This window comes from Oryzias latipes, chromosome 3, assembly GCF_002234675.1.
Source record: "Oryzias latipes chromosome 3, ASM223467v1".
NCBI lineage: Eukaryota > Metazoa > Chordata > Actinopteri > Beloniformes > Adrianichthyidae > Oryzias > Oryzias latipes.
The window spans coordinates 34,804,279-34,815,709 of NC_019861.2; the positions used below are offsets into that span (position 1 = coordinate 34,804,279).

General features: G+C 41.9%; 1 protein-coding gene across 1 annotated transcript; it reads right to left on the minus strand.

Annotated features, from left to right (window-relative positions):
• Positions 1–1,836: 1,836 nt before the first annotated feature.
• dhcr7 (7-dehydrocholesterol reductase) lies at positions 1,837–11,034 on the minus strand. Its single transcript, XM_004067484.3, has 8 exons — positions 10,857–11,034; positions 10,094–10,202; positions 8,251–8,473; positions 8,083–8,173; positions 7,756–7,969; positions 7,472–7,676; positions 3,317–3,448; positions 1,837–3,118 (listed from the first exon to the last, which is right to left on the minus strand). The coding sequence occupies exons 1-8, from the start codon at positions 10,972–10,974 to the stop codon at positions 2,654–2,656; spliced, it is 1,557 nt and encodes a 518-aa protein (XP_004067532.1). The 5' UTR covers positions 10,975–11,034; the 3' UTR covers positions 1,837–2,653.
• Between the last annotated feature and the right edge of the window lie 397 nt (positions 11,035–11,431).

An 11,431-nucleotide genomic window follows, 5' to 3' on the forward strand; every position in this document is an offset into this window, starting at 1 on the left:
TTTTCAGAAAAATTCTTGTGTCTTTATTTTCTTTTTGAGCGTTCAAAAACGTCCCTGATGACAGAACAGCAGCGGTTATAAGTTATACTTGCTAATTATACAGAGAAACAGAATCATGCATTAACTCCAAACCATCACAAAGGAATAAAAAAAAAAATGCCATTTGACTAAACAAGAAAAACAGCTTTCTTTGATTCTAAAGGAATTTGCAGAATAGGATAAACATTTATTTCACAGAAATGAGCCGTTTTTTCTGGCAGCCTGACCGTACACGTGTTTTTATTTAGGTGCTTATTAAACTGGACCCTGAAACAGTTGCAGCTTTCTTTTACGTGCATTCTGGATTTCAGCTGATGGAGGCGAAATGATGGATCAAAAACACTTTTTCTGACTTAGACACGACTTTTCAAGGTCTTTTGGTTGAATTTTGAATATGTGTGACAACTATATACTGTATATTAGAGAGATGTATGTCAGACATCCGGCTCCAACCAAATGAAGTCAATTCTTTTTTCCAGAACACGAATGCTGCTCCTTTGGACCCATACGTCATCAGTAAGCACTGATTGGTCTGAGTCAACATTTCCATGGTGACCACTCTGGCCAGTAAGGAGTAAGCTTGTTGTAAGGCCACACCCCTTCCACTTGCAAGCGGGCTACAAAAACTGTTAAACCCTTCGCACGTAAATGTGGGAGTTACAGGGCTCCACTTACTTTTAATTGAGGCATCTGATTTGTCAGTTTATAACTTAAATCACTTGCACTACAAAAAATGAGGATTGTTTTAGTTTTATGAGAAATAGTGAACCTTGGAGCTTAGCTTCAATCATTAGAATGATTCGGATGTTTAACTAGAATAATCTTCAACGCATTTTGTGCTTCAAGTTTTTCTGTTGTTATCTGAGCTGAAATCAGTTTATAAAAACGTCTGAAAAAAGATAATCCTCTAGGGTCAGTAAAAAATATTCAAATAAATAAATAATTACGTCCAACTTTATGGGTAAATTCAGTTCCATGTCAACTCAAGTTGTCCTCTGCTGCCCTCTAGCGTTGAGCACTGGAGTACCACACCCAAAGAGATTTATGGTTTGGTTTTAGTTTAGATCCAATTTTATTTGTATTTTTGAGAGTATGACTTTAAAGTTAAATTCTCTTAAAATAAAATAAATATAAATACCTTGAATAAAGCTGTCTAATCTTTGGTTAAAAGTCAGAACTCCGGTTAGTCACCAGAACCTTCTAGTGTTTCCACACAGCCATTAAAGAATAAAAAACTGTTTATCAGAGTTGACTTTTATAGTTATATGACACAGACCAGGTAAAATAGCAAAAAAAAATGTTTTTTAGAAGTCAAAGTTTTGGTTTTTTACATCATACAACAAAAGATACACACAGACAAATGGGTTAGTCAGCACAAATGTTCTGGTTTGTTTTGGGAAATGTTTGCTAGAAAAAAACGTTTTTCCCCCCAATAACCAAACAAGAATAAAACAACCCAAAAATGACGGTGTTATCACTGAGTTTATGTACTGTAAATGTTGTTCCACACAGAAAAAAACCTCTTTATCTAATCTACACTTTAGTCCTGATAAGGACATAAAAACATTTGATTTGATCACAAAATGACTGTCAAAGACCAAAGAGAAATGTAAAACTGATGTCCATGTTTCACCACAGATCCTTGTTTCTTTTTTGCATCTTTTTCTTTCATATTCACCTTATTATTGCTCACCGTTCCAAAGATGGAGCTTTGTTGTGGAGATCATCCCTGGTCTGCAGCTGTTGAAGATGTTCACAGCTGAAAGTTTAGGCAGAGAACTGTAGAAATGTGACAAGTTCACATTAAATGAGAAAGTTTATTGTAAGAGAACTTTTAATACCACCTTAAATGTGTACACACCACGTTTAGCTTAGCAGACGTCTCCATTCATACATACAGTTTACATGTCAAATTTGCTGTGTCGTCATTGTTGAGCAGTTTTGGAGCCTCAATTATATTTAGAACTTTCTGGCTGATTCTAATGGGATTAGTTTCCCATCATGACAGAAGTTCTATTGCATTGAACAGAAAAAAAAGACACATCCATAAAGTGTATAAAGGCGCTTTTATGCTTTCAGGGTCTGCTTTTGGGTTAATTATACAAACATTTGAAGATTTTGTTTTACAAATTCTACAGTAAATCTAAAAAGTTCCAACTGCTCACAAACACAGCAAAGATGTCAAATGTTCCACACTGACAGAAGCTGGCCGTTCGTCCTCTGCAGTCTGACGGAAGGAAGCGGAGTGGATCCAAGAGAATTCAGATCAGTTCTGCTTTGCTTCATGAGCTTTGGTCCAAGCGGTTCTGGACAGTCGTCCCATCAGGTACCAACTGAGATTTCTGAACGGGTTTCTGATGAACGTATCTTTTAATACATGACGAATGTATTAGGAAGAGGTAGAAGAAGGGGCCTTCTGGTCATGTAGTTTGACCACAGGGTCCTCTGGATCTGTTTATTTAAACACATGAGATGTACTCAAGTAAAATGTTTGGTAAAGCGAACTGGGGTTATTTCTTGCATTGTGTTTGCATGTGTTTGTGTTTGCATAGGTCTAAAGCACCCCTTCTTAAAGGCAACCGGTGGAGACTAAATACTGGTTCATCCTCTTTCTCTAAAACACTCCAGGAATCAGTCGGTAAGGAACTGCGTCTGTGTAGCGCTTCCAGTCCTTCCCGTACTTGCTGCTGCAGCGGTGCTCGTCACGCACACAGCGGTGGACCAGCAGGATGGTCATGTACACGATGTAGAAGTAAGGAAGTATGTGGCCTAATCCGCAGGCGGCGCAGTAGGCTAGAGAGCCCATGAGGTCCCCGGTGTAGTTGAAGTGGCGGGCCACGCCCCAGAAGCCTGACGTCAGCAGTTTGCTTCGGTGCAAGCCGCCATCGGCGGAGCGGTACGAGCATTCGATGAAAGACGGCTTGCGGCCCCAAATTGTGCAGGAGCCATCGTGGCGACGGAAGAGATCCTTCTGGTGGTTGGTGGAGCGGAATATGTAATATCCCAGGAGGCCGAGCAGCAGGACTGCGAGGGCGGAGGCGTCGGAGAGCTGGACGGGGTGGTAAACCAGGTACAGGCCCTGCAGGGTCCAAGAAGATAAGCTTCAATCTACCGCCATACACGGATACTGATATCATTCCAGCTGTGAGTCAAAGGTCTCACGGGTGCAATGTTCTGTTTGAACCTTAAATAGAGTTTAAAAGCTATTCATTTAGCGCTTTCTGATAAACGATTATGTGTTTGGCTCTTATGGAGCATCTGAGATGCGTCCACGTACCTGCAGCGTGTACAGGTATGGCAGCCACACGCAGTCCCCCCATCCCAGATACCATCCGAAGTGGTCGTGGCAGATGTCGATGGTCTTCAGGTACCACGCCTCATTCCAGAAGAAATCCAGCACGTAAATCCCCTGCAGGGTAACAACAGCAGAACCAGTTAGAGCTCGTCATGGGTTTGCATGATTTTCTCCAAACATTGGTGGTGTTAGGACCCTGCGTTCACTTTCTCAAACTGTTGGTGAATCAAAGGTGGGGTTAGGTAGGGGCTGTCGGTACCGGTGCTACACATTTACCAGAGAACGTCTTGAAAATGAAATGTCAACTACCATTTCATTTTAATTTTAATTAAGTGACAGAATAAGCTGTGTTGAAGAAGGAAATGAAAAAGCATTTTGGTGGATTGCTTTTTCATTATATTTTTGAGTCAAAAAGCGCTTTTTCATTTATTTATTTATTTATTTTTTTTTTTCTTCTTAACTTGTCCTGTCCAACAGCTAGGCAGTCAGATGAGAGCTGAGGGCCTCTTGGGTTGGACATATTTTACTTTAACAAGAGGGGTTATTAATCTTCAGACAAACCAAAGGTATGTCTGAATAAACCCCTTTTGTAATTGAGGCCAAACTTTATTAATTTCAAACATGTCTGAAAATCTTTGGTGTTGGACCGGACGGAAAAGGAAAGAGGGGAAGAAGAGAGAGGGATGTTGGAGAGAGGGGGGGTAGGGGGTGATAATAGGAGGGGAAGGGGGATAAGACCATGAAGCAGCATAAAGCAACAAGTTTACTGGTTGTTAATCATTATGGTAAGGTTCAAATGTAAAAAAAAAACAAAAAAAATAAAAGGGCGGAGCCTGTCCACACACACACTCAAATGTTATAAACACACCTGTTAGTTGCAAAAATGTCCACCTGTCGACATGTACACAAAACAGATAGTGTTCACACGCATACTTATGCCTTAAAACCAACTAGTGTGAAATATTTCAGTCATTCAGTCTGTTGAGCTGACACCTGTGCTCAGGTGAGTGTTTATGTTCTTCTAAAATGGATGGTGGAACGTGAAAAGAAGGAGGGAGAGTGCCCAGCCATCCCCACCCCAAGACCCCCACCGCACCAGCAGCGGCAGCCGGATTCCCCCCAACACCACACGGGAACCGGCAGGGAACAACCGCCGCCCGGGCGACCAAGCCCGCCACCCAGGCCAGGGCCAGCAGGGCCGCCGCAAGGCCCCTAGAGCCAGAGAGCAGGGAGGCACGGAGGGAAAGAGGGCGCCGCCCCAGCCCAACCAGGAGAGCAGCCCCCCCGCCGCGCCGGGAGAACCCAACGCAGGGCCCCACCGGAGAAGGACGCCCACAGCCCCAGACGAGCACCCCACCACCACCCAGGAGTTCCGGGCATCCCCTCGCCCCAACCCCAGGTACGGGCCAGGACCCCCCAAGGGAGACCCACTCCGCACTCCAGGTAGCCATCCGCCCGGCCAACGGTTGGTCCAGGGAGGAGGATCATCATATGAATTTGTGTTTCCAGGTGTCATCAAACAGTAAATTCACCACGAAGCTGCAGATAAATTTGTAAATATGTGGGAATCAGTCTTTATTTTGTTCTGGACACCACTGGAAACACAAATTCATATGATGGTTTCTCAGATCGCAGCAGCATTTCCGCCTTCAGCAATCATCGGGAGCTTCGCGCTCCGCTGTGCGAAGGCAGCTGGCGGTCCGAAGAACAAAAGCTTGTCCGCGGTGCGTCAGGAGGAGGACCGCAGAAGGCGGACATGCAGCTACTTAGTCCTGAGAAGCTGTGGAAACTCATCAGAAGTTCACAACCATCACAAAACCCTCTTCTCTGCCGCTAACACAGTCTGCTCCTGGTGCGTGTGTGTGTGTCAGTCAGCAGCCGGACACACAGAGAAAGCAGTGACGTCATCGCCCCGCCTCCCCTCTGCTAATGCTTTTTCGAAATGAATATTGTCTCAAGGTGCGCAGGGTGGATGTTAAAATGCAAATGCAATCCCCTCTTTGCATTTTCGTTTTAATTATGACACAGAATAAGCGGTTTTAGGTATAAAATGAAAAAGCATTTTGAAATATTGCTTTTTGTCTTTAATTTTGAGTCAAAAAATACAGCTACATTTTGAAAATTAAAAAGCATTTCTGTTAATCCATTTTAATTGTCAAATTAGACATTTCTAAATGACTTATGCTACACATTTACCAGGGACCTTTTTGAAAATGAAATGTCAAATACTATTTTATTTATCATTTTAATTAAGTGACAGAAAAAGCTGTGTTGAAGTATAAAATGATAAAGCATTTTGAAGTATTGCTTTTTCTTTTTAATTTTGAGTCAAAAAATGCAGCTTCATTTTGAAAATTAAAAAGCATTTCTATTAATCCATTTTAATTGTCAAATTAGACATTTCTAAATGAATTATGCTACACATTTACCAGAGAACATCTTGAAAAATAAATAAAATCAAATACCATTTTCATTTTAATTTTAATTAAGTGACAGAATAAGCTGTGTTGAGGAAGGAAATGAAAAAGCATTTTGGTGGATTGCTTTTTCATTATATTTTTGAGTCAAAAAATGCTTTTTCATTTTGAAAATGAAAAAGCATTTCTGGTTTTGACTTTGCTTTTTATTTATGCTACATAATCGCTTCCATACCCGTGAGCCTCACCACTGTTACATTGCTATAAGAATGATCAGTAGTGACACTCTTTTTTAAAAAAAAGAAAAAAAGGTTGAAGTAAGTGCTGAGCTTTCCAGGAAAATGGACAGTTTTATTCATTCACGGAGTTTAAAGCAAAACCTGCGTGTTTGGTATGTCATCAACAGGTGCTCAACGAATACAACGTTCAGCATAGGCCTGCACAATATACCGCAAATTTATCATTATCGCAAGATCAAGCTGTGCAATATGCATATCGCAAAACACAGCAAAAATTGCTGTGCTAAAACAATCTTATGGCAGCTTAAATTATTTAACGAATCAAATAAATCCCTTTATGCATTTGACCAATCGGATAGACTCTTTAGCGTTGTTGACCAATCAGATGGAGCCCTTTTATGTTAGAAGTTCCATCCTATGTCAACGAGGGTCATTTGGAGTACAATTCTTAAACTGTTGCAATAAAATGGGAATGATGATTTTGGTTGTTTCACTATTTGTTTATATACCGCAAATTTTATCGTTATCGCAATATTAATCCCTCATATCGCATATCGCAAGTTTTCTTCATATTGTGCAGCCCTAGTTCAGCACCACCATAAGACTCGCCATAAAGAAAAGTTTCACCATTTGAAGTTAAGAAAAAAGAAGATTTACCAAATATTAGCTGGACTGACGAAAAACCGTCTGCATTTACTGCAGCCGTGACGTCAGTGATGGAGCAGTGACAGCTGCCTTATTGCAGACAAGTTGGTGCAAACATCCAAACCATTTTGGGATTGTGAGCTTATTGAATAATGCTGCAGAAGTCTTTTTCCCAGAAAAGCAGTCGACCTTTGCCAACATCAGTCTGTCAAAATCTGTCAAATGTTTGCAAGTTTAATTTAGTTTAATTTTTCATTGATTTCCACATTAACATTTTAGACTGGGTGTCTAATTCTTGTCCGTAGCCCCTCTTGAGTTTATTATCAGGATTGCTTCAGTGTCAGATGTAAAATGTTCAGTTTGTATAAAAATGAATAAACCAATTTTTTTAAAGTGAAATGCATTTTAATTGAGATCCACTGGCCTCTGTGAATGTATGTGTTTTGTCGGTTGAGGTATTTTTCTCAACTAAGAAAAAAACAAAACAAAGCTGTTATGTTGCTTTTATGTCACTGGTCCGGCACACTTGGGATCAGATGGATTAAATGTGGCCCCCAAACCAAAATGAGTTTGACACCCCTGACCTAGAGTAATAATCCAGTAAACCCAATATAATATGTTCATTTTTCAGATATGACAAACGCTTTCTTTATTAAGAAGCATTCCTTTGTGTGTTTTGTCCAACCCCCTCTCCCGCCCCTCTACCTGCTTCTCCTTCTCTCAGAGTGAGACTACCTGTCCAGTGGAGTCTATGACTCCCTTAAACAGGATCTGCCCTGAATCCGAAGCAGGGACAGTAGATTACGTCACGTGTCCCGTCCCAACAGAGGACGTACCTGCAGGATGTTGACCAGAATCATGGAGTTGGTGACGGTTCCATACAACTCTTGCTGCTTGGACATGTAGGACAGATTGATTAGAGTCCAGGCCACAATACCGGGTCGCCCGTTGAAGAAAAGCTTGAAGTCGAACCACTTGCCGATGCGCGGGTTAAACTCGATGCCCATCATGTAGTTGTAGAAGACATTTCCTGTGAACTTGCTGTAAATCAACGCGCATTGGTTTAGGGTGTTAGAGGGTGTTAGAGGTGTCCCGATGGGCGGGTCGGTGCAGGGCTCACCAGTCCTCGGGGTTGGTGGGGAAGATGTAGGCCTTGACGAAGGCAAACGTGGACACGGCGTAGCCGAGCAAATTGGCGCACCACATCAGCGGGATCCAGTTATCGAAGATGATGGTGGGAGAAAACCAGTGGAAGTACCGGGCGTTGGCGAACCACAGGGCATGCGTGATCAGCCAGCACTGCAGCCCGTTGATCTCATACTTGTTAATGAGACCTAGTGGACAGAAGGAGAAACAACAACACCTTTTTCTATGGATAATCTGGGAAAAATAACCTTGAATTGTCGTAGCAATAACATAATAACAAAACGGCATTAACAGATGTTACCTGCAGGAGTTCGTGCTCCATCCTGCACCCCCCCAACATACCCTGGAATAAACTTGTGGGTGACATCAGGGACACACAGGTAGAGGAAGACCTGGACGAGCAAACAGACGGTGAAAACCCCTAAAATATGCAACCTGCAACAGCGCCCATCCGTCCCTCACGCCTCACCTGGAAGCCCACCCAAACGGCGTATATCTTAGCCGCCGACCAGGAGAAGGAGGGGGCCCGGGCCCAGATGGAGAGAAGCGTCACGTCCCCGTAATAAAGCTGCAGCAAAGGCTCGCTGACGGAGCACTGGAACTGGTCACAGGCCATCACGAAGTAAAAGACGATGAAGGGAGCAAAGATGAGGAGAGCCACCACGCTGATGAGAGAGAACCAGTCCACCTCCCTGGAGGAGTCACACGTGGGGGGTACAGTGAGAGGAGTAACACGGTACTGAAAACACGTGACTACCTCCACGAGAATTACACGGTAAATAACTAAAACATCACATAGAAATCATGTAAAGGATTCATTTAAATAACATCTCTCTGTAAAATGTTAAAGGTTCAAGAAAATACCACATTATTTAAGACCAAATTTCCAATGAAATTCTGTCGCTCTGCAGAAACTATGTCCCAGAAAACGACACAGATTTTTGGGATTTTGGCTAAAATCGGCAGAATCATAATTGAAAGAAAAACACTGGGAACGCTTATGCAGCTCTCAATGTGAACCAGGCCAGCACAATATACTGCATATTTATCATTATCGCCATATCAAACTGTATAACAAGCATATCGCAAAAGACGACGAAGAACTGTGATAAAAGCAAAAACAATCTTATTGCAGCTTGAAGTACTTAACAAATCAAATAAATGTCTTTATGCATTTGGGTAATCAGATGGACGCCAACACGATTTATGATGTTTTCCTCCCATGTAGACGAGGGTCATTTAGAGCAGTGGTCCCCAACCACCGGGCCGCGGACCGGTACCGGGCAGCGGGACACCGGGACGCACAGAAAGAAAAAATAATTTCGATTTTATTGGGTTTTTTTTCTCGAAAAAAAAGGTTTTCTTTTGAAAAGTGACCGGATTCTCTCTGTTACATCCGTCACACTTACCATAGCAACCAGAGTGTGTCGCATTGGGTTGGGTAGAAAAGATGTTGCTCATGTGATGTTTTGTTGTTGGTGTGACGTTACGAGGACACCGCTAATAAAGTTGCACATGATTACACGGTGGATTTAGGTTCATTATTATTATTGTTATTATTATTACTAAAGAGAAAATACCACCCCCGGTCCACGGTAAACATGTCTTGCGTTGTACCGGTCTGCGGTGACAAAAAGGTTGGAGACCACTGATTTAGAGGATAATTTAAGGTATTTAAATTAAACTGTTGCAGTGAAATGGACAACCAAGGTTTTTTTTGGTTTTGCTATTTGTTCATATTTCGCAAGTTATATCGTCATCACAATATTGTTCACTAATATCGCCAATTGTGAAATTTCCTCATATCGTGCAGCCCTAGTGTGAACCATCAGAAATGACAAAATGTTTGTGAGCTCCTGGATGAAGACTATATGATGAACTTCCATCTACTCTCTAAACCCGCTTTATCCCTTTTTGGGGTCACGGAGCTGCTAGAGCCTAACCCATCCACTGTCCGGGTTAGCCAGTCCATTGCAGAGACAAAAACTACTCACTTTCACATTCCCACTAAAGGAAATGTAAGTAATTATTGTTTTTTTTTCTTCTTCATGTATTTGGACTATGGTAGAAAAACAGCGACAACCTGCAGACTTCACACAGAAAAAAAGTCACAGGGATTTGAACCAGGGCCTTCTGGCTGACCGCTACACCAGCATCTTGAATGGAAACCTGTTTACATCATTGTGGCACTGAACGTGCTTTAGTCTTCAGTGTCCATAAAGGATGCATTTAAATAAACGCCATTAATATGATTGGACGATATTAAGTCACAAAAATGCACATTGTTTTGAAAGGTCGCCATCAGTGCTGACCATGCTCTGCCCCACTGTGCTGACTGCTGCGCGTGCTCAGAGGCTTTCCCATTGGACGTCTGCTGCGCGCGCCTCCTAGTGGTCTCCATGGTAACCGCAGATAGCAAACCTGAGAAGAAAGAAACCAGAATAATCTTATCAGACAGATGATATGAACTGTGGAGCAGTTTTGGTGAACTTTATTCAGTGGTTCTGTCTGGATTTGCAGAAAAGTACAATTGTGTACTCTGAAGTACATAGTTTTAATGTTTTACATCATAATGTATTCGAGAATTATTATGAAAATTAAGCATCAATAATTTGATGAACATCTTAGGATAATTGCTGGTATTTAGGTGTATGTTTTCAGGGGGGAAAAGGGCAAAATAGGGCTGACCTCAGCCAATGTAAACCAGTCAACGTTGGTGTTACAGCAGCTTCCTGACCTCACAGTAAAACTCCTTTATTAGCTAAAAATGCTGTTTTATTTGGCAAAAATTAGCCTTTTTTAAGGTCAATGTTGCGTGAACATTTAGAATATGTAACAGGAGGGAAGGACACCGTTATTATGTAACCCCGACGAACATCGAGGGTTTCTTTGAAACAAATCTGTTCGATCTTATCATCTTTCAAGACGGAAATGCGTTTTTTCTTCCTTTTTTTGCCCCAAGTTAACAATTTGAGCGTTAAAATAACAGCAAAGTTACATTAAAAACAGGATTTTTAACGACATCATACGTAGTGCGCAGACTCAGACTTGCATGGTCGTGAAAAACGGACTCACCGCGCTGCAGCTGTGAGTTTAGCCGGAGCTGGAGGCTCTTCAACCGCTGTGGAACGGCAGAAAAAGGGCCTCTTATTTTGTAACCGCTAAGGGAGATAGGCCCCGCCCATAAGACCATTAGTTGGATAATTTCAACCAATGGATTTCATTCACAGGCGGGCCAGTGCTGGATTCTCAGCCTCTGATTGGTTTGTCCCACAAGCGCCTGACAAACTCGCAAGCGCTTGATGCGAGCAAGATTGGATGACAAAACAACGCGCGTGCGTCTACTTGGAGGCTGTTAAAAACATGTAACACCTTTCATTATTACACCTGAGCGATATTTTAGAGTAACTGGTTATACTGGACTGCTTGAAGGAGAAATACTGACCCGTTTTCTTGATCATTTGTATTTTTTTTTATTTTTTTTTTGTATAAAATCCGCAAATGAATAACTGCCATGTAGAGGTGGGGTAGACATTGCAATGCAACCGGTATGTATGGAAGCATTTTTGTAGCATAATTAAAAATAAAGTTCAATACGTGAAATGCTTTTTCATTTTCAAAATGAAGCCGCACTTTTTGACTCAAAATTA

Coding starts and splice junctions, on each gene's coding strand:
- dhcr7 (XM_004067484.3), bottom strand. CDS start 10,974: ATGGTCTTATGGGCGGGGCCTATCTCCCTTAGCGGTTACAAAATAAGA. Junction 8,174..8,250: donor CCGTTTGGGTGGGCTTCCAG/GTGAGGCGTGAG, acceptor TTGCTCGTCCAG/GTCTTCCTCTACCTGTGTGT. Junction 7,677..7,755: donor CCCACCAACCCCGAGGACTG/GTGAGCCCTGCA, acceptor GTTGATTTACAG/CAAGTTCACAGGAAATGTCT.